This window comes from Hypomesus nipponensis, chromosome 11 (genome assembly GCF_054491055.1).
Source record: "Hypomesus nipponensis isolate SF chromosome 11, ASM5449105v1, whole genome shotgun sequence".
NCBI lineage: Eukaryota > Metazoa > Chordata > Actinopteri > Osmeriformes > Osmeridae > Hypomesus > Hypomesus nipponensis.
This window is the reverse complement of record NC_140371.1, coordinates 4244164-4267140: the sequence shown is the minus strand read 5'-3', so window position 1 is coordinate 4267140 and position 22977 is coordinate 4244164. Positions and strand designations below refer to the sequence as shown.

The following is a 22977-nucleotide window of genomic DNA, read 5'->3' as shown; positions in this document are numbered from 1 at the left end:
CTGCTATAAGTCTCTCACTGACCCGTGGCTTGATGAAGGGTTGTCTGCTCAAGGCATCTGCGACAATGTTCTTACTGCCTGGGATATATTGGATGCTGAAGTCGTATGGAGCCAGCTTCGACACCCACCTCTGTTCGCAAGCATCCAACTTTGGCTTTGTGAGGATGTAGGTTAGCGGGTTATTGTCAGTCCAGACGGTAAAGGAGTGTCCCTTCAGCCAATGGCTGAATTTGTCACACACAGACCATTTGAGAGCGAGGAACTCCAAACGATGGGCTGGATATTTGGTTTGTGGGCGAGTCAGGGCTTTGCTTGCGAAGGCGATGGGACGTGCCTTGCTCCCTCCTTCGGGGACTTGAGAGAGTACAGCGCCCAATCCATCCAGTGAAGCGTCGGTTGAGAGAATGAAAGGGCGGCCGAAGTCTGGATGAGCCAACACAACTGAGTTCAGCAGAGCAGCCCTTAGTTGGTTGAATGAGTTGCTCTGCTCTTGAGTCCAATCACCTGGGCTGAGCCTTTTGAAGTGAGAAGCCCGTTTTGCGTTGGCCTTTCCAGTCGCTGCGGTGGTCAGGGAGAACAGGGGCTTGGCCATACTGGAACAGTTTTGTATGAATCTCTGGTAATACATTATCATACCGAGGAAAGACTTGATCTTTTTTGCTGAAGGTGTGACTCCATCCTCCATCATCAAATCCGCTTCACTCATGTCTGTGATGACTTGTATCTTTTCAGAATCAGTGGCAACTCCATTCTCGTTGATAATATGACCGAGGAACTTGACGCTTCGCCGAAGGAAATGGCACTTCTTCGGAGCCAACTTAAGCCCATGTCCTCTCAACCGCTTAAAGACCATTTCCAGTCTTTTGAGGGCTTCCTCTTCATTTGGGGCAAAGACCAAAACATCATCGAGGTAGCACAGCAGGGTCAAGAAGTTTTGGTCTCCAAAGACACTCATCATGAGGCGCATGAAACTTGCCGGGCTGTTGCACAGGCCTTGGGGTAGTCGGTTGAACTCATGGAGGCCAACTGGTGTGGTGAAGGCAGTAAACTTCTTGTCCTGTTCATGCATGGGGACATTGTAGAACCCCGATGTCAAGTCCATGGCGCTGAATATGGCATTTCCCCCTAACGCAGCCAAACAGTCAGCTTGGTGGGGTACTGGGTGGGCATCCTTCACTGTGCGTGCATTAAGCCACCGGTAGTCCACACAGATACGTAGTTCTCCATTCTTTTTCCAAACCAGTACCAATGGCGAAGCCCACTCACTTGACGACTTGCGTATGATGTTCTTCTCCTCCATCTCAGAGAGGACTTCTCTTAGTTTCTGGTATTGGCTTGGTGGGACACGGCGGTATGCTAGACGGAAGGGGCGCTCATCAGTCAGATGGATCCTGTGGACGAAGTCTTTGGCCAGGCCACAGTCCAGTTTGTCCTTAGAGAACACATCTTCATGCCTCTGTATGAGTTCCACAAGCTGACTCTTCCAATAAGGGGACACTTCACAAGAGTTGATGTCTATATTGTCCAGTCCAAGACCAGCGAGCTTATCCTGAAGAGTGGGAGTTGCAGAGGTGTCAGGGACATGGTCAGTGTTTACCCTTACGCTTTGGCCTTGTGCTTTTAGCTCTGTGTTTGGGACATGGTCCACTCCAAGCTCAAAGTCTTCAAGTGCCACACATGGTGAAACGTCAGCTAGCTTCATGTTCCTCCTTAGTGTTACAGGCTTGTCACTTGGGTTCACGACCTTCACAGGAACCCACCTGTCTCCACTCATTGATGCCACAGTTCTTCCTACCATGATGTTCTTCCGGTTTGAGTGGGATTTTGACGGTTCCACCAGTATGGTACTTCCCTCCGAGATAGGGGCCTTTCCAGGAAGTTTTCCCCACACTATGTGTTCCTGTTTGGGCATCAGTGTCACAGCATTAGTAAGCTTCACCGTTCCAATGACATCTGGGATAATGTCGCCTTTCCATCTTGTTATGCCTGAGAGCATGCTCAAGAACTGTTCGATGCCTGGTTCACCAGTGGAGTCAGCTTTACTCATCACGCGCCAATAGCTGGGATCTTGCTTGAATTGGCGTAGCAGGTGTTTCAGCAAATTGGTGCCTACTATAATTTGGTCACGCTGGCCTGGCACGACTAATGTGGGCACAATTGCTTCTTGTCCATAGATTTTCAACTTTAACTGGTGAATGCACTTGGGCCGCACTTGTACACCACCACAACCCACCAGAAAGATGTCTTCACTGGACTGAGCACCCTCTGCCAGTAACCCTGCCTTGTGGAACTCCTCTTCTGCTTCTTCACTCATTGTACAAGCCATCGAACCAGTGTCTAGCATGGCGCGCAGTGCAATTTGGTCATTCACCAGCACATCAGTGTAGAATAGATCATCTGCCTTCTCGAGCTTGTGTATATTCTGGAAAATCATGGTGCTGCCATTTGGTGCAGTCTTGCAGCTCTCTTCATATATTGAGCGTAGGTCTTCTTCAGTTTTGAGGGTCTGACATGACGCACTCACACTTTGCCCTCCGCAGTGTGAGCGACTTAGTTTCCCTGGTTGGGTGTGTGGTTCTCTACTTGGGTTTGGCGTGGTACGGCTCGTGTGCAATCTCTTCTTGCGTGGCCAGGTTCCAGGCACCCGAAACACCTCTTCTCTTTCATGCAGTGTTCACGTGTGGTGTGAGTTTTGTCACCACATACACGGCACGAAGTGGGGCGTGTCCACTGGGTTGGCTGTTGGACCGGTGAAGCTGCTCTGGCCAGAACGCCTTCCAGCATGCTAAGCACTCGTTCTAAGGCCCCTGCTTCTGAAGAGGTGACTGCACTCACCTTTGGCTGATTAGGAGGTTCTTGAACTCCAGCTCTCATTGCGGTCAGCTCCTCAACTACAGGTTGACAGGTAGTGGCAGCTGCTGTAACCATCTTGTACCTCTCCGCTTTAAAGGGCCTCTTCCTGGCCTGATGCTCCCTCTGATGCTCGTCTATAGCCTCTTGCACTTCCACGGCTGACCATTTGCTGATAGGTTTACACCTGAACACACTGGATAGTTCAGGGTTGTGACAGTTCCTGATAAACATCATAGCAATTTGTGCTGACATGTTCTCCATCTTTTCTCCACTTTTCCGCAGATGCCGGTCAGCATGCTCGGCTGCTGTATTGAGCCGGACCCAGTAATCGACTGGGTTCTCATTTGTATCAGGCTGTGCAGAATAGAAATCAGCCATTGGTAAGCTGGACATGGGAGAGTCACTGAAGTATCTTCTGAGTATGTCGTATACCACTTCAGGATGTGTGTTGACATCAGCACTACTCTTCAGCCCCACTTTAACAATGCTCTTAGCCCGTCCCAAAAGATGACTGAGGATTTCATCGGCCTGCTCTGAAGTTGGACAGTTCTTTTTATGCAGGTAAGTGTCCATGACATCTATCCACTCTTGTACTGTGTATTTGTCCGAGCCATCTCCTCTATACATCACTGGTTCCTTGACAGTAGCCTTTACCATGATGTTTAGTCGAGACATATCTACTGGGGAGGGCATGGGCTCGAGTGGAGGGGGAGTCAAGGGAGGTGGGCAACTGGGTGTGGGGGTAGGTGTTTGGTTGGCTAATAAGCGACTCACAACAGTGTCACCAATGTGGGTTCCTAGCTCCCCTAAAAGGTCACGCAGTTGCGCCAGAGTGTCATTATTAGCAGTGGGAGTGGTAAAAATCTGCCTTTCTACAGGTGTATTGTTGTCTGTACTCTTAGGGCTGCTAATGCCTGGCTTCCTAGCTTGCTCTACATTCCCTGCTTGCATCCACCCTCTACCCCGCCCAAATGGTGTAAAATCCATTATATTTCAAACACAGACAATATGATGGAATACAACAGTGGAAATATCACAAAATAAATTTAACTGTACAGACAGAGACACGTGTACATAAACACTGTATGTGTGGAGACGTAATGATGAACTGTGGTAAAACACAGCCACAATAAAAAACAAAAAACACTTTTTTTGATCAAAGGTCTCAACGATAAACGGATCCTTCCTGCTTGCTGTACCATACGCTTACTTGCTCACAGCATAACCTCGGCGATCTGCAGCGGCTGATCTGAAGAATCCGGGTCACGGCACCATTTGTAACAGATCTTGTTCTGCGTTGTGTCTATGTGAGTGAGGCACACACTGGAGTCGAGTTGAGGTGGTTTATTTCTTATTTGGGAGATAAAAAAACACGGGCGTCACACACAGTCCACATAGAATCTCTCTCCACTCAGCTCCGAGCATCCGTGCTCACTCAAGCAAGCTTCATAAATTCTTTAAGTATTATAAATACATGTGGAAGAAATTAATTAAATAAAAACACAGTATATAAAATATATACACCAATACAGTAATACGTTTTTTTCTCCACAATGCATCAATTGACGTTTTCTTCTCACACTCATCAACTCATTTTCTGTTTTACACAATAAGAAAAGTCAAAAACACATAACAGGCATACCTTATTTGGGAGATAAAAAAACACGGGCGTCACACACAGTCCACATAGAATCTCTCTCCACTCTACAAAATAAAGGAAGCAAATGCTTAACTACACATATAAATCACGCAGCTGCATTCAAAAAGTCAACACAGACAAGCAGCAATCTTTTTTCCCCTGCTAAAACTCTCGCGGCCGGGAAACCCCGTAGTAACTGCCGCTAGCCTAAAGCTAGTTCGTAAAACATTTTTATAACACATAAAAGTCCGTTTTTTTCAACAGTTTAACCAGCTTAAAGTTATCTGTGAAGCATGAATTTCTCCCGCGTGCCTAAAAGCACGTCATAAAGCAGTTTGAATTATAATGTATCATTTAAGAGCAACAAATAAAAAGTTTATAAAAAAATCAACGGGAGAGAGATATAAAACATAACTTACCAGCTCCGAGCATCCGTGCTCACTGAAGCTGGACACACAGGTGCAACGCTAAAATTACTCCCCAGGGAAACAAAAGGATATGCTATGGAAAATAACAATGTGGGACCTATTTACACTTGGAAACTATTTTGGGGAGTTCACAATGAAAAAAGGTGTGGATAATGACCAAAAATAAAATGAAAATAAAATAAAATTTAGCTCGGCTACAATGACATGAAAACTTAGATTTTATGAGGTTATTTAACATTAATATGAGTTCCCCTAGCTTGCCTTTGGTCCCCCAGTGGCTAGAATTTTCGATAGGTCTAAACAAAGCCCTTGGTGTTCTTCTCCGCCTTTGACAAAATGAAGGCTCAAACGCTCTGTTTGAAAATCTCCTCCAAGTGACGTAGATATGAGAAAGGTTACCTCCCCTCTCTCTGCTTTGACCGCCCAGATCATCTGGCCCGCCCATGAGAAACTGAGCTACCACCGTGCAAGGGCAAGTGCAATATCGTTTTTTCCTGGAGAGACATTATGGCGACAACAAACGAAGCACAACAGTTGCTCAGTGCTTGGATATACAAATGCAAGCACAATTCTTTATTTAATTCCTTCATCCGAGCCTCTGCACAACCAATATCTCAATTGTGTTTTCGCTGGCGCATGTCTGCACCAAACATTTCAGCCACTACTGTTTCCTCAACTTGAGCCAACACAAAGCTGGCCTTGCTGAAATTAAATTCTGGATCATTACAAAATCTCCTTGGTCAAGCTACAAACCTTGGACAAGTAAGTTAACTAAAGCTATATCATTTTGTTGCTTTACTGTATATGGTTACCTAGCTTGCTACCCTTAGAATGTGGCTGTAACATTAGCTCTGCAGCCAACAGCTGAGTTACTGTCGCTAACGTAAAGATAAATGCAAATGGAATCAAGTGTGTGTGTGAATACAAACGCTGTAACGCCAGTGTTGAACACGTCTTTGTTATTTGGATAACCGTTATGCTGTTGGTGTTATGGGCGTGCGCGATATCCACCTTTCCTCTCATTGAAATTATTATGAGTGTGCACCTCTGCAAACCAGGGTGATCAGATGAGAATGGGCAAATTCGAAGCATCTTACAGCAACGGGGCTACGAGCCAGCTGAGTTACTGTCGCTAATGTAAAGGTAGATGGCATTAAGTGTGTGTGTGTGAATTCAAACGCTGTAATGCGAGTGTTGTACACATCTTTGTTATTTGGATAACCGTTTTGCTGTTGGTGTTATGGCGTGCGCGATATCCGCCTTTTTCCACATTGAAATGACTGAGTGTGCACTTCTGCAAACCAGGGTGATCAGATGAGAATGGCTAAATTCGAGGCATCTTACAGCAACGGGGGCTACGAGCCATTGCGATGCATCCGTTGTAAACATTAGCGCATGTTGCCGCCCCTCTCCTGCTCATTAGCATTTAAAGCTACAGACACAGAAACAGCGCCGTTCTGAGGAAAGCTGATTGTGGGACTACTTGTAGTGGCTATAATTCTGCACCGGCTGAATTTCGGGAAAGAGACTTCAGATACAGTATTAGGGGACCACTAAGGCCTATATAAAAGCATCCAAAAACAGCATTTCATGTCACATTTAATGGAAAATTCATGAGTCGTAAGACTCTTAGACATTGTATTCATAGAGATTAGCAGACGCTTTCATACAAAGTCGTCGTCGACGTTATCTACCGCTTGTCCGGGGGTCGGGTCGCGGGGGCAGCGACCTAAGCAGGGAGGCCCAGACTTCCCTCTCCCCGGCCACTTCCACCAGCTCTTCCTTGGGGACCCCAAGGCATTCCCAGGCCAGCCGAGAGACATGGTCCCTCCAGCGTGCCCTGGTTCCTCCCCGGGGGCCTCTTCCCAGTGGGACTTTCATACAAACTGACGTACAAATATGGGATCTAGTGCTAGTTGGCACGGCAAGTAAACTAACAATTTTGTGTAATTGACAATGATATCGATACATATTTGTACTTTTCTCCAAACTATCATATTCGTACTGAACATATCGATAACACAGGCCAACTGACCACTGGGACTGGGCTGGGAGTGTGAGGATTCCAGCATTAGAGCCCTGGCCACTATAACCTGCGGCAATCACATTCGATAATGCTGGTTGTCCAGAAAACTGTTATGGGCCATGTGATGTGCCACAACCACCTTTTTCTGGAACACCGTTTGATTCAAAATTTAAATAAATAGGTTCATAAATACGTAAATACATAAATAAATATGGCAATGAAATAAACCGTAAAAAAATATGGCAAAAAACAATGACAACTAGCCTGCCTAGCCAGCCAGTTTGCTGAAGGTTTTTAAAACTTTAGTTACAAAGTAAAAACGAATGGGTGAAACCTCTTGGTTAGTTACAACTTTTAATTGACAAAGGCTGGGTTTCCCAGATTCGTTAAGAAGCTCTTAAAGCTAAGAGCTTCTTAGGAGCGTTCTAAGAGTGTTCTAGAGCATTCTTAGAATGCTCCTAAGAAGCTCTGAGCGTTAAGAGCTTCTTATCGAATCTGGGAAACCCGGTCAAAATTGACAACAGATGTTAAGAAACTTTAATCGAAGGATCGCCTCCCATGGTAACTTCCGGTTCACTTCCGGGCTCACTAGATGATAATTCATAGATGCCACCTACGTCACTTCCAAACAGACTGCCACCATATGCACTACCGATCTCGCCCAGTATAGCCGCCCACCCTGCCGATTTCAATGAGAAAAAAAGACAGTGAAAAAAATTCTAGTTTTCTCTAATTTTAGGCTCCGATCCTGAGCCTATTTGTTACCCCCAGTTCTCTTTGGTTCCTTATTATCTGCCCCTGGCTTGTCCCAATTGCCTTTCCATGACAGAGCTATAAACATTTATCTTGTGCATAACCCCTCCCTATACAGTGGGGATAGTTTGAAGGCTTTCAAGAGAACGGATGCTTATCAATATGCTGTGGCTGGATAGGTAAATGACGTGAAAGTGCGGCACCTGGCCACCAATGACTTATATTTCATCATGGAAAAGTTATTTATCTTCTTTTTTTTAATCAAATGTATGATTTTAGTGGTAGTTTACTCTGACTAGGTAGCGAGTTGTTAGCTAAGTGGATAACAGCTAGCTAGCACTCATACGTAATGAGTGGCACTGCACATAACGTTAAGTAACATGGCATTTTATTGTGTTTGAGGTATAAATTGTCCAGTGGGGCTAATACATTTCGCTTCCACTTGCCCTTTAAAAAAATCCACTCGCGTCCGGTTAGGACAATACAACATAAAAGGCAATCAAACTGCTTTTAGTCCCGTCGCTCGCGTCCCGTCGCTCGCGTCATTTTGAAATAAGTACATTTATTTCTGTATTAGGTAAAGGGATTCAGCTTTATATTGGATGCTCATATTTATGCCATATTTTTTCACGGTTTATTTCATTGCCATATTTATTTATGTATTTACGTATTTATGAACCTATTTATTTAATTTTGAATAAAACGGTGTTCCAGAAAAAGGTGGTTGTGGCACATCACATGGCCCATAACAGTTTTCTGGACAACCAGCATTATCGAATGCAATTGCCACAGGTTATAGTGGCCAGGGCTCTAATGCTTGAATCCTTAATTGAGTGAGCATCTTCATTTTACACAAAACAACACGTTAATTAAATCTCAAAATTGTTTACCAAGTTGTCCTCATTTTTACTACTTTAATCCTTATTTTTCTTCAACTTTAAAGCACATCAGAGACCTGCCCTCCACCAAGTAATGACGACCAGCCTTCAGAGCCGACAGAATAGTAGTCAAATAGAAACAAGTGACACTCAACAGCAAATTATCATGAAATGTACGCATATATTGAGTTGTAAACCAACCAATCAGCGCGCAGCTCATCTATATACTCATGAGCATACGAAAAACGTGGAAAACCTAGCATTTTTTCCGGGGAAACTTTCACTGGATGTATCAGGGTGCACATAACAACACCCGGGCCATTTTCAGCCCAACCAACGTTACATCGCTGAGGAACAGTGTGAAGTACCCAAAAAACCCAGTCAATCACCCCTTTAACGGATGTAAAATATATAATTATATGTACAAATATGTCTACTTAAATCTGCTAATAAATGAATGAAACGTAAAATATACACATTTTCCCCCTCTGACTCAAGTTGCAACGCCCCCTCCCATTGCAACGCCCTCTAAATAAGGGACTGGGGCCTCCTTCACGTCCGCTTACAGAATATAAATATCCTGGCTCTGGGTCAGTGATACTATTGTCATTTGCGCTATCTACCCACTTGTAGTACAATGTCTGGAAGAGGCAAGGGAGGTAAGGGACTCGGAAAAGGAGGCGCCAAGCGGCATCGCAAGGTTCTCCGTGATAACATCCAGGGTATTACGAAGCCCGCCATCCGCCGCCTGGCACGCCGCGGTGGTGTGAAGCGTATTTCAGGCTTGATCTACGAAGAGACGCGTGGTGTTCTGAAGGTGTTCCTTGAGAATGTCATTCGTGATGCCGTGACTTACACCGAACACGCTAAAAGAAAGACCGTGACTGCCATGGACGTGGTCTACGCTTTGAAGCGCCAGGGACGTACTCTGTACGGCTTCGGCGGCTAAAACATCCAGTACAAGTACATTGACCGAGGATCAACACAAAGGCTTTTTTAAGAGCCACCCACATGTTAAGCATCAGAGATATGTTTCCATAAACCAGGTGTTCGATGTCTCTAAGATCCTTGTGTAGTGTAATGTATATCTAGAAACGTGTCCCAGGTTAATAATACAAACGATCAACTGGGTTGAATAGCCTAGTTTAGTTCCCTAGTTTTTGGCGCTTTTGAACTTCTATGCAATACCAGTCTAGAAATCCATCTAAGGCTAATAAAGCACCAACTATTCCGAAACTTTCTTTCGATTTGTATTTCGGTGTCCGAAGCATTTGAGTAAAGGGGTTTTATTACTCACGCTTCAACTGAGACTACTTGGGTTATAGAATCTACAAATGGATTCTTAGCCGGACAGGGAGGGAGCGTTTTACCGAGATGCATCGGGTTCAAATCACCCGGTACTGTGCGCCACTTTAGTAGCATCTGCTCAATGAATGCTTTATTAAAACTGTTGAAGGAAACATTGACTCAGCCCTGGATGCATGGGGGTTTCGCGTGGTACTGCAACTGCAGGAAGCTGCTGACGTCACTAACCACATGTTTCGGGTTCAACTACGCGGTAAACTGCCCAGGGATTTCGTCGTAATTTCCGAGCTTGATCCCTTGAAGTGTAAAAGGTACTTCGAAGTGTAAAAATGTTTCAAATATATCCTTTGAGTAATCCTGACCGTCAGTTTATGATTATTGAAGGGTAAGAGGGGTCGGTAAATCCCACGCACGCGCAGCAGATTTCAGACTATCTTGCAAAAGTCACTTCCAAGCTGAGTGCTGCAGGAGGCGTGCCTCAAAATTAGCATGTCTCCCGGTAAATATACCGGGTAGTCGACCAGCCTTCATCATTCGTTTCTGAGAAGCAACGAGAACTGACAATGCCTGAGCCAGCAAAGTCCGCGCCCAAGAAGGGCTCTAAGAAAGCCGTTTCCAAGACCGCCGCAAAGGGCGGGAAGAAGCGCAGAAAGTCTAGGAAGGAGAGCTACGCCATCTACGTGTACAAGGTACTGAAACAGGTCCACCCCGACACCGGCATCTCATCCAAGGCTATGGGAATCATGAATTCCTTCGTCAACGATATTTTCGAGCGTATCGCCGGAGAGTCGTCTCGCCTGGCCCACTACAACAAGCGATCAACCATCACCTCCAGGGAGATCCAGACCGCCGTCCGCCTCCTGCTCCCCGGTGAGCTGGCCAAGCACGCCGTGTCCGAGGGCACCAAGGCCGTGACCAAATACACCAGCTCCAAGTAAACGGCCTCTTTCAAATTCACCCAAAGGCTCTTTTAAGAGCCACCCACTGGTCTCTAAAATTGAGGAAAGTCCATCGCATTTGCTTGAATGCCTTCCTGTAATGTATATTATCTAAGTACTAACTTGTGACCAAGGACAGGTTATTCTACTCTTCTATACAGACGAAAGTTTATATTCTTTCCCGACACCACTTCATTAAACTCCATTGAATTGCTTAGATGTTTTTTTCTCCCTTTATGATGCATGATAGTGGACCACGCCCAAATAGGCACCATTTGCAGTGCAACAACATCTCGATAACAATGTATGATGAACACAAATGGACTACTATATCAGTGCAATACTAACATCTCGATCCCTAAACAGCGACTTCCAAGAGAGATTTTACAGCAGTGCATAGGTCACTGATCATAACGAGATTGCCGCAAATAAGTGCCAATGGGAAGAACCACAAGAGCATGTAGTTACACAAGTTACAATTAAACAACATGAACCTCAAAAAGTGCAAGAGTGCACCTACAATGGATGTAGCCCAGGTTACAACAAGCCTAAGTGAATTAGATATACATTATTAATACATTTGCTTATCATAGATCATTCTTTCAGTATTCAATAAGTGCATATATTCGCTGTTTTTTTCATTAGTAATCATGAGCCGTTGGCACCACTGTTGCTGCAATGTTATCGGGCGAGCGACTTCAGCGTCCTGTTGAAAGGCGCGAATTGACAGAGAAGGAAATATCTATAAACAAGTAGGACTACAATGAAGTTTAGGATTTGAGTTGAATGGAACTAAGTTGACAAAATTAAACCCGAAAGTTGAAAGTCTGTTTTCGAAACCTCTTTAACATAGATAAATTGTATTTTTTTGTGTGGAAACAGTGAAAGGAGAGGAGAATCCTAAAACTGAGTAGATGAAAGCAAAGTACAATCGAGTAGGCCTACAGTAGAGTACAGTGAAGTGCTCGTCAATGATGCAAACTTTTGTGTAAAAACTATTTCATGCAATGTCTTTTCTTCTTTTGAAGCTTTGTTTTCACACACACAGTGAAAGGAGAGGGGAACATGGAAGCCTAAAACACAGTAGATGAAAGCAGAGAACAATATTGTACAGTAGAGTATAGTATAGTCCTATAGTTTTTCAGAAAAAATAATCAACAACCATAAATAATATTGATCATGCCACCAAATACAGATTAAAACTAAAGTAACAAGCCTGGCTTGGAAATTTAAGTAGAAAGTATAGATATTTGTGTAAAAAAATTAAGGATAAATAATGACCTAAAGTGCTGATACTAGAAAATTCTATAACACACTGTCACTTTCAGCTACTGATTGCACTATTAGCAATATTGCACTAATTGTACCCCACTTGTCTTAAGGTTAGTATAGGTTTATACGGTTAGTATAGGTTATTATGTGTATTAGAGGTTTAGTTTATTGTACCTATATTATTTTGTATTTTTTTGAGGTTTATTATATGTTAGCATATCATAGACGTGATCTATGTTCTGAGTACTTATATGTTGTGCCAGGTTGCTTTGCGTTGTCTTGTCCTGAGAATTTCAGGGCCCAGTGTGACCTTGATGTTCTGTGCATCTGACAATAACAGACTTGAACTTGAACTATTTCAGTACAGTGAGAAAGTATTTGTCCTTTGTTATTTCCCATCTCTGCTGACTATGAAAGTTCCACATGCTGGTTACACATACAAGTCCTCTCAATGTACAGTAAGAATAATTTGATACCAGGATATACGGAACATAAATTACATTGGGGGTGCATTTCAGGGCAGGGCTGTTAAATGTCTTGTCATTAAATGAAGCAACAGCAAAAACATCTTTGACCTAGATCATATTCCAGAATCATCCTTTCTTTACTTTTCTTGACCTGTGTGTTTGGTCTCCCCGTGTTTTAAATGGTTTGTTGTAGTTCAAAGCTATCTTACTCCTGTTTCTGTAAAAATTCTGAAAAACGACTGAAATGACTTCTGGATATACTGAACTCTTACATTCTCTAAGCTTCTTTCTCATCCATAAGACTTGACCATTTCATGTGTGTAAATGTTTTTTCCCCATGCGTTCACACGTGAGTTTTCAGTCGTATGGATGTGTGTGTGAACATTACATACGTGTATGTATTTCATATGTGTCTGTGTGAGGACAGTCTGAATAATTTCCTAAACAACCCCTCACACAAACAGGCTAATAGGAACGAAAGACAACCACTAGTCCAGCCTTAAGAAACAAATGAAAATTGCTGCCAAGAAGCCCAAGAAGGTCGCTGCGAAGAAGCCCGCGGCTGCCAAGAAGTCACCCAAGAAGGCTAAGAAGCCCGCGGCAGCCAAGAAGGCAACCAAGAGCCCCAAGAAGGTGAAGAAGCCCGCAACACCCAAGAAAACAGTGGCCAAGAGCCCCAAAAAGGCAGCCAAGCCCAAAGCCGCCAAGCCCAAGGCGGCCAAGGCAAAGAAAGCAGCGCCTAAGAAGAAGTAAACCTTGGTTCGCGTCTGTGTCCGTATTACAAAAAAGGCTCTTTTAAGAGCCACCCACCTTTCCTGAAATGTGCATGTCCATGAGCTAAATCCCCGGGACGGCCAATGTGAAAACAGTAGTAGTAGCCAGCACCAGGTGTAGAAGTGATACTTGTTACGTGTTCACCACAAAACGATGATAAATAAGATACATAAAAGGAATTGGTCTAGTTGCAATCCCACTTCCCATTTGGGATCATCTAGCTAGAAAACCATTTGACAGATGAATAACTTTAATGATACATCTAGCTACTTTGACAAATAAGACTTGCATGAGTTTCATTGGTGAAAGTGATTCGTGGAACTGTAGAGCTGCATATAAATGGTGCTTCTGCTATTAGCAACTTGCAAATACTGGCTTGGAATATTAAGGGTGCAAATCCCATTTAAAACCACCATCACCAACTGCATAATTCTAGGTCTATATCTCTGGTAAATATGTATGTCGATGTATGAAACTGTTCTCACTTTGACAATTGTATAGTGGACTTTGCATTCGGTGGTTCGACTTCATCTGCAGCCGCCTGCAGCCCGGCTGACTTAAAGCAGCCAATGACGTTCTCAGATTCAAGGCAGCCGACTGCAGCCGACTGTCGGCGCCGCCGGCGCTGCATGAAGTCGAATGCGCCTATTCATTCATCCTTCCATGCCATATTACTGTATGTGATTGGCGCCTTAAACGAGGAGCGACTGGATGAACAAAGAGAGGTGAGGAGGGTGGGTCGACGAGACGACCAAACGCGCCTTCAGCGGGAGAGAGAGCATGGCTCCACCCCCGAGTTTGTCGCCACCTACGATTGGATCAAGACCCAACTGACATTGTGACCAATGAAAGCCGTTCACCATCAGCTAGCCTATAAAGTCTGTACTCTGACAGAGGCCCCCACTTTTCGTTGGAACAGAAATATTACCAAGATGAGCGGAAGAGGCAAAACCGGAGGCAAAGCAAGGGCTAAGGCCAAGACCAGGTCGTCCCGCGCCGGGCTGCAGTTCCCCGTGGGTCGTGTTCACAGGCTTCTCCGCAAGGGCAACTATGCGCAGCGTGTGGGAGCTGGCGCACCCGTCTACCTGGCGGCCGTGCTCGAGTACCTGACCGCTGAGATCCTGGAGTTGGCCGGCAACGCGGCTCGTGACAACAAGAAGACTCGTATCATCCCCCGTCACCTGCAGCTGGCCGTCCGCAACGACGAGGAACTCAACAAACTTCTCGGTGGCGTTACTATCGCTCAGGGTGGAGTGTTGCCCAACATCCAGGCGGTACTTCTCCCCAAGAAGACCGAGAAGGCCGTAAAAGCCAAGTAAAAACTGAACCTCAGTCTCACTCTTCCCAAAGGCTCTTTTAAGAGCCACCCACTACACTTTTCAAAAGCGCATTGTCTAACTTCACAAGATAGCGTTGCACTGGACTCTACTCAATTAAAGCCACAGTAAATATAGAATATGGCTATCGTTACATGTGAACCAGCATGGGTTGCTGTTCTGGTCATTCTGCATGTCATGTAGGCCATCATTGTAGCAGCCTGTCCTCATCCCTTAAGAATTGTTAGGAAATGATTACCTTGGGTCAATATGCCAAGTAATTTGACATAATTTAATGTTGTATTTGTTTGGCTTGTCACTGGTGTAAACCAGGTCGATCTGTAATGCAAGAATGCATTTCTGCCACATGTTTTGTACACACACACTACGTGCCCACCACTGGGCGCAGCGGTTTGAAGGATCAGGGTGGAGCCAAAAGGTTTCAAGTGTGGGCGGGAACGGACGCTTGGTCCCCGCGTCCAATTGCCAAAGGAGAAAGCGTCGACGGTCTGCCAATCAGTCTGCTTGGGAGAGCAGTCCAATCAGCGGACGACAAACCGACCATATAAACTTGTATTTATGCTCCAGGATTTTATTTCCACCCGGTTACGAGAAGACAGTCATCATGGCCAGAACTAAGCAGACTGCTCGTAAATCCACCGGTGGCAAAGCCCCGAGGAAGCAGCTCGCCACCAAAGCCGCTCGTAAGAGTGCACCAGCCACTGGTGGCGTGAAGAAACCTCATCGTTACAGGCCCGGGACCGTGGCTCTCAGAGAGATCCGTCGTTACCAGAAGTCCACCGAGCTGCTCATTCGCAAACTGCCCTTCCAGCGCCTGGTCAGGGAAATCGCCCAGGACTTCAAGACTGACCTGCGTTTCCAGAGCTCCGCTGTGATGGCTCTGCAGGAGGCCAGCGAGGCTTACCTGGTCGGTCTGTTCGAGGACACCAACCTGTGCGCCATCCACGCCAAGAGGGTCACCATCATGCCCAAGGACATCCAGCTGGCCCGCCGCATCCGCGGAGAGCGCGCCTAGACGTTGCACGGGATCATTTCACTTCGAAACTCCTCAAAGGCTCTTTTAAGAGCCACCTCACTGTTTAAAACAAAAGACAAATCCCTTATCAAACGTCTTGGTCATGCGTGTTGAAATGTTCTTGGGTCTAAGCAGTAACTACTGGCACTCTTAATGCAACCTCCCGTCAATGCTAGTTTATCAAGTAATTTGGCTGTAAATTTACTTGAATGGGGAATTTTTCTGGCAGGAAGTTGCATACAATGATCATAGAGATCTTAATTAAAAAAAGTTTAATTTGAAAGGAGTTCAATACCAAAGAGCTAATATGTAAGATATAAAATATATATGTAAATGTTACCAAAAATGCAATATGACATATAAATAGGTGGTGGATAAACTTGTATAAATACAAGTGTTATGTCCTTGGCCTTGTTGAAGAGGCCAGCAGCAGACGGGAAAAAAATGTTCTTTTGGTGTGGTGTTTTGGTCTTGATGGGAGGGATAGGGAGTCAGATAGCTGAGCGGTGAGGGAGTCGGGCAAGTAATCAGAAGGTTGCTGGATGGATTCCCCGCAATGCAAAATTACATTGTGTCGTTGGGCAAGGCACTTCACCCTACTTGCTTCGGGGGGAATGTCCCTGTACTCCCTGTTGCTCTGGATAAGAGTGTCTGCTAAATGTAAATGTAATGTTGATGGACTTCTGCCAGATGGGAGGAGCTGGACAAGTGTCCAGGGTGGGAGGAGTCACCCACAATCTTCTCGCTGGCCTCGGGGTCCTCTGGGGTAGGCAGATAGCAGCCGATCACCTTCTCAGCAGCGCAGATCATACGCTGCAGTCCACTGTGATTATGGGGGGGTGGGAGAGACAACAGCTCTGAAGTTTCTAGTGGAAGGTAGCCTTCAAAGCCTTTGGTACAGAATACAGAATGACAAATACAGTACAAAGTTTCATACGTTTCTGATAGGACTTGATTACTGTACAACCAGATGTTTGAAGTATTAACCCTTTTGTTATGTTCAAAGGACCTTTTTTCAGGTTTGACAAATTATGCTTGATTGGTTCATAGGTTTGGTGATATTCCCAAGATAAGCTAAACTGAAACAAAATAATTTAATTAAAAGAGCTGGCTTGCAATTCAGTTGTTGCATTCTTTGGGTATCTTTTGACATTAACACTACATACACACATTTCAATCATGGATTTATTTATGGGAGGTTTATAAAAGTACAAGATTGACACTTTCATGAAAAGATGCAAGAAAAGAAGAAATCAATTAGCAAAAAATAGTCTGGGCCATGGAGATAGACTTGAAGACAATCATCATCATCACATAGGTATCATAGGAGAGACACCAGCTGTTAGGGAGGATCAGTATCATCATTCACTTCTTCTCTGTTGGAAACCCAAGCATATGACAGTCCTGTCTCAATTCTTCTTGCTCTCTTTGTCGGTCGTGTCATTGTTGTGTCTTTGAGTGTCAGTAAGCTTTTAGTGATGATCCTGTATTGCCTCTCTCTGATTTTGGGTTCACCCTCTTTGACCACACCTTGACAGGATGTAGTCATCTGCCTCCCTGTCCTAAACCTGAAGAGATTTAGCCTTTCATACTTAATGATCCAACTCTGTTCCAGCCTCCCCTAAATATGTTCCAGTTAAAAGAATCGTGTATTCTTACCGTAAACTCAGCATTTCCAATATGGATGGATATCTGAAATTACTTTTTGCAACTTGGTGTTGTTGGCCAGCCTCCTCCTCTCTCTGGCAGACAGCTGGGGGGGCTTCTGTTGAGGGGGACAGGGCACCAGGTACACTGCAAAAACTAACTTTCCGAGTTTATATAATCCTCACCAGTTTAGAGTTAAATTAACACTTTGAATAGTGTTAATATTTTGACTCCATAACAGTGTTAAAAGTGTAACACTCAGTGTTGTTTAACACATTTAAGAGTGGTTTTTACACTAAACTCGTGTTAATTCCTAACATTCAGTGTTATATTATGACACTTTAAATAGTATTTTTAACTCTTACTTGTGTTACTCCTTTACTCTGAAAGTGTTAATCTAAATCATTCAGTGTTAGTGTATTCATGACAGTTGTTTGACATTCAATGTTCTGAAAATGCTTTTTCACTACAGGAAAAAATAAACATACAATTCATTCATCTTTTTTAATGAAGACAACAATATCCAAGTACCATACAACTTAAATCTATGCACATTTACAGAGAAACTAATGGTACAATATAAAGGCTATCATCACCACCATAAGCACTTAGTAAGTCAAAAGGCTTATACATTTGAATAGTCTGCTTTCACCACATCTTTTTCATCACTTTCAAACACGTTGTAGGCATGAAAGTGCTCACTGCAATGGTCAACCATAAGCTTGTTCACTATGAAGTAGATCACAAGATCAAACTGTTGACTAAAAGCATATTTTTTTCTTTCTGAGAAACACAGGTATTTCCTGTTCCATGCCACTGCAAATGACTAACCCGGCTCTGTACTCAACCCCACTGATCGTTACCCAGTTAGTAGAGAAGATGTATTTTGCTACAGCGGGCAGGGCTTGGGTGAACATTTCACCATTTTCCTCATTGTCCACATTAAAATGTTTTCAAAGGTCCATACTCAACATGGTTCAATGGAGATGTTTCCCAATTGGATGCTTTGGACATTTGATGTTTTTTGGCAAGTGATACGGTGATGTTCTTGAAGTTTTTAAGTGTGCTTTTGAAAATCCTGTGTTTTGCCTCAAATCTCATACTCCACATATGTATTAACGGCCCAATTTTTAGAATACAAGACGGGTAATGTAACATAAAATGATGTTTAGGTATTAGGTTACTACCTGGATACAAGTGTTTGAACAAGTCATGATGTTCCATTATTAAATGCTTCAAATGCACAGTCATGCCTAGTGTAACAGATGGAGAGAAGATGATGGTAAGAAGATGATGGTAATTATCTACCGTAAGAGCAACAGCTAACTCCAGTGGTTTCCTTCTGGCACAATGTCACCAACAATCAAAGGAATGTTTCTTACCAGACAAAGAGTCTGAATAGAGTTGAGTCCTATATTAGCATGATTATCTTTCGGTCATTCTCTTTGATTGAAACAGTTGCTCAGAATGTTTACAAACACAAACGTCAGAAGAGATGTCCACTGAAAAACTGAACAAACCCCATTATTCCATGCATCCCCAAGTTGTCCCCAGTTTTCTGACAAATTGCCATAGACCTTTTCAGATGAGAAAGGCAAATCAATGCCATGACTCTCCAATATTTTGATGACTGTAAAATAGGATCAAAGCCATATTTTCTCACACCTCCAGCGTGAAACAATGCAACCAAATGGATGTTCTATTTTGTGGAGCTCCGCCCCAAAGGGGGGCTCTGCTCCTAATGGTTTACCGCTGCCTAGTGCAGCCAATGACTGAAGCTCAAAATGTATATACAACTGTCCCTCACACAGGTGCCCTATATAAGGGGGTGACAGCCGTCACTCATCCTCCCAAAAAAACTCAGCACGGGTTGCTAGAATTCAGTGGCTTGAAGATTGAAGAATATCTAGAAGAAAAGAACAATGAGCTTTTCCATTCCGCCGCTCCCACGTAAGGCTCTTTTAAGAGCCAAGTGAAGGTGCCGTTACCTGGAGGCTGAGGGGGACCGCCACAAATTTGTTTTGTTTGCTTGGGACCCCGGCATGCCAGGGACAGATTGGTGGACTCCCCTGACTATGAATCATGCGCTTGCCTCTCCGTTTCGGAGAGGCGGCTGCGCTTTGATTTCTTCCAGGTGGAGGAACACCTTAAACATGGTCTCGGCCCTGCTCTCCGACGAGGAGAGTTCGGAGTTTGAGGACCACCTCGAGGCGGCAAATGAGGCGCAACCGGCTGGTAGGGACCCTCCTGTGGAGGTTATCCTGACGGACGCGTTGCTTACAGCGCCCCCCTGTCCTTTCCTGATGTGGAAGGGCGGGCGTTGAGTTAAGTTTCAGAGGATGACGAGGAGCCGGCTCCCGCCCCTTCCATCACCTCTGCACTGTCTCGCAGGGCGGATTTCCCTGCCATCATTAAGAAAGCAGCCGAGATCATGGGCGTTCCCCTGCTGGCCTCTCCTCCTGTGGAGGAAGAGGACCCGTGGGAGGTTGGCCCCCCATGCGAAACGCATGAAGACCTCGAAACCCTTGTGCCCCACTATGCCAAAGCTGGCTGACTACGTGCAGGGCTCTTGTGAAGCACCTTTGATGGCTAATGCGCCAGTCAAAGTGCTGCTCCCTTTCACGAGGGTGACCGGGCTGGGAGAGGCGGTAAAGGCCAGCCCCCCGCCCTTAGAACCGTCCCTCGCGGCGTACCTGGTACCAGGGGCCAGCGCGTGGATGATGGCTAAGAAGGCAACCCTGCCATCCTCCCGTGACAAGCTTACTGCCTCTCTGGCAGACAAGGCGTATGTCTGGGGTGCGCAGGCGGCGGCCTCCGGCAACCCTGCCCTTTTGACGGCAGCGGTCTCCAAACTTTCAACGGAGAAACCTGAGGGCCTGTCGCCGGAGGAGACGTCGTGGGTGGCCAGGATAGCGTCCGCGGCGCTCCACTTGAATCAGGGGGCGGCTATTTGCGCTGGCAGAGCAATGGGCAACATCCTTGTCATTCATCGCCACCTGTGGCTGTCCCTGACGGCCATGAGAGAGGCGGACAAGTCCGCCCTGCTGAATGCTGCAGTGACGAGCGAGGGCCTGTTCGGACCGGCTGTGGCTGCAGCGTCCGAATGCTTCTCGCACCTGGAGGAGGGGAAGCACCTGCTAGGTCATATGTCCCTGCAGGTGCCTCGCAGAGCAGGAGGAAAAGAGCTTGCCGTCCGGTGGCACGAGCGGCCACTGCGACGCAGGCTGCTCCTCCCGCGGCACCTGTTCCACCCTTGGCTGTTGGCCGAGAGAGCGGGTTACAGCCGTCCACCTAACCCCAGCTGGCGTGGTGGCGGAAGTGGGAAGAAGAGGAGAGCATAAGTGGTGGCGGGGACCAAGGCTTCGGTTCCCACCCGTTTGTATGGATGAAATAAAGAAGCTTGGACCTCCGCTTTACTCTTTCCTAGAAAGACAAGTGTTTCATCCAGTGCCTCTTACGGTCTCGACAGATACAGAGCTGGGCACTCGTACTGTTGTCGCGGAGTAACGAGTTGGTTTCAGTTTGCGGGTTTTCCACAACTAGCGATGCCGAACCATCGAGCATGTCCGTAGCGGAGTCTGGCCCAGCAAGCAAGCGTGTGGCCAGACTAGGGGTGTCACGATACCAAAAATGCAGTAGTCGGTGCCGATACCAGTAAAATAACACGATTATCAATGCCAATTTCGATACCATGGTAAAAAGAGGATTTTCTAAGATTCCATGTACTTGAACTTGAAACATGAACTTATTTATGAAATTATTTGGCAAAATGTCATAAGACATGCAAAGCAACAGAGCATAGCACAACATAACAGTGCAACTAAGCCATTCAGCTAACAAGATGAACATGAGTTTACCGTCTAACCAAGGTAGGCTATAGGCTAACGTTAAAACTACAGCATGGCTAACCTAAACTACGTACATAACATAAGCCATTGTAACTCTAGTGCCCACCATCTCAAACAGCGTGTAACGTGTATGACAGATTAAAACAGAAAGAGTGCATTCTTTGGATCTATTCAGAACTTTGCCGCGACCACAACGAACATTGATTCCATGATGCCAGTTGTTAGCATCGGTGCTGCGCCTCTTCTGGAACGGCTCAACTTGAATTCTTTAAACAAATCTGGATGACGATCTTTCAGTTGCTTAGCTAAATTGGGAGTATTACCTCCCTTGATCTGAAGAACAAGGTAGCATTTTGTGCATAGAGGCTTCTGCGGATTAATTATAATGCAACGGTCATCTGCCTCAAGCGCAAAGTAGGCTATTTCCAAACACGACTTTTTGTAAACAACATGTTGTAAACAAGTGGAGGTGGGGCGATCGCTACAGCTGCAGTTCATTTTGGTTTTCTGAATGTAAATGTCGACTGGAACACTCCCGAATACTGTCCCCATCAGTTCCAGAAGAAGCGCAGCACCGATGCTAACATCTGGCATCGGCGCTCACGGTGCTTAAAAAAAAATTGGCATTGTCGGTGTTTTGTTATTTTCAGCATCGAAAGGTATCGTAAGTGTCGGTTCTCTTGACTCGTCGTTTGACGAGGGCTTAGCCGCGAGCACAGTTTGTGTTTAGGCGGCTGCCATTTTGGCTGGTCACGAAGGGTTCGCCAAAACTACACTATACAGCCACACGCTGGTTAAGCGTTTTCTGGCTGGTGTATGTGGGCTCTGGCCACCTCCGAGAGCATCAACACCTACATGGGATTTGTCTCTGGTGTTAGACGCTCTGTGTGGGCCAACTTTCAAGCCCATAAACAATGTGTCATTACGTCTGCTTTCTCCCAAAACGAGTCTGCTCCCAGCGACTTGTGCTCTTTGTCAAAAAAAAAAAAAAAGAGTCCTGGACGGCTCTGTGTCACAGTAGCGACCTGACCGGGAGGACAGACCCGGTGTATTATTTACATCAGCAGGTCTGTCCTCGGTGCCTTGTGAGATTATGTGTCTTTTAAATCTAGTCTCGCTGGGGGTATATCTGGCCTCGCTTGCTCCGCCTAAACCAATAGGAGCAGAGCTCCCCTATGGCGCGGCGCTCCACAAAATAGAGCGATAGTTAATGGAGGTAACTCCAGTTCTATGAGTGGAGCGGAGTGGAGCCCCATAGGGCTGCAGGCCCAGCTCGACTTATTCAACCCGGCTGTATTGATACTTTTGGGAGGATGAATGACGGCTGTCACCCCCTTATATAGGGCACCTGTGTGAGGGACAGGTGTGTAAACATTTTGATCTTCAGTCATTGGCTGCACTAGGTAGCGGGTAAACCATTAGGAGCAGAGCTCCCCTATGGGGCTCCGCTCCACTCATAGAACTGGAGTTACCTCCATTAACTATCGTTCATCAATACAGTGTTTAACTGTGGAGGCAGATTTCAGAGGACAAAATAGAGAGCACCAACTTTGTGAACTCCACGTTTTGAACCCAGTTGGTTAGCAGTCTCAAAGTCATCATAGTAAAGCTGAATTTGTAAAGAAGTCTGTGTTTTTGAGAACAATGGATGTGACTTAAAATAACTTCCATCACAAAAGTCTTCATATCTGTCTTTTGATACAGATGGTTTTGCAAATAGTTCACAAATCTAAGAATTGCGACAGATGAATGTAATAGTTGAAAAATATGAATGTAAACAAACGTGTCTTTCACTGG

The 22977-nt window shown here is 45.3% G+C and overlaps 5 protein-coding genes across 5 annotated transcripts; all 5 read left to right on the top strand.

The window, feature by feature from the left end:
* Positions 1–9205: 9205 nt before the first annotated feature.
* On the top strand, positions 9206–9813 carry LOC146267793 (histone H4). Its single transcript, XM_084709974.1, has one exon. It carries the CDS (start codon positions 9215–9217, stop codon positions 9524–9526), a length of 312 nt encoding a protein of 103 aa, XP_084566100.1. The 5' UTR covers positions 9206–9214; the 3' UTR covers positions 9527–9813.
* A 616-nt stretch (positions 9814–10429) lies between these two features.
* On the top strand, positions 10430–10914 carry LOC146267792 (histone H2B). The gene has a single exon (XM_084709463.1). The coding sequence runs from the start codon at positions 10446–10448 to the stop codon at positions 10818–10820; it is 375 nt and encodes a 124-aa protein (XP_084565589.1). The 5' UTR covers positions 10430–10445; the 3' UTR covers positions 10821–10914.
* Positions 10915–14255: 3341 nt separating this feature from the next.
* On the top strand, positions 14256–14652 carry LOC146267791 (histone H2A). The gene has a single exon (XM_084710169.1). The coding sequence runs from the start codon at positions 14266–14268 to the stop codon at positions 14650–14652; it is 387 nt and encodes a 128-aa protein (XP_084566295.1). The 5' UTR covers positions 14256–14265.
* Positions 14653–15001: 349 nt separating this feature from the next.
* Positions 15002–16807, top strand: LOC146267790 (histone H3-like). The gene has a single exon (XM_084710162.1). It carries the CDS (start codon positions 15002–15004, stop codon positions 15683–15685), a length of 684 nt encoding a protein of 227 aa, XP_084566288.1. The 3' UTR covers positions 15686–16807.
* Positions 16808–16878: 71 nt separating this feature from the next.
* On the top strand, positions 16879–22791 carry LOC146267789 (uncharacterized). Its single transcript, XM_084710146.1, has 2 exons — positions 16879–22396; positions 22696–22791. The coding sequence occupies exon 1, from the start codon at positions 19672–19674 to the stop codon at positions 20671–20673; it is 1002 nt and encodes a 333-aa protein (XP_084566272.1). The 5' UTR covers positions 16879–19671; the 3' UTR covers positions 20674–22396; positions 22696–22791.
* The last annotated feature ends 186 nt before the right edge of the window (positions 22792–22977 follow it).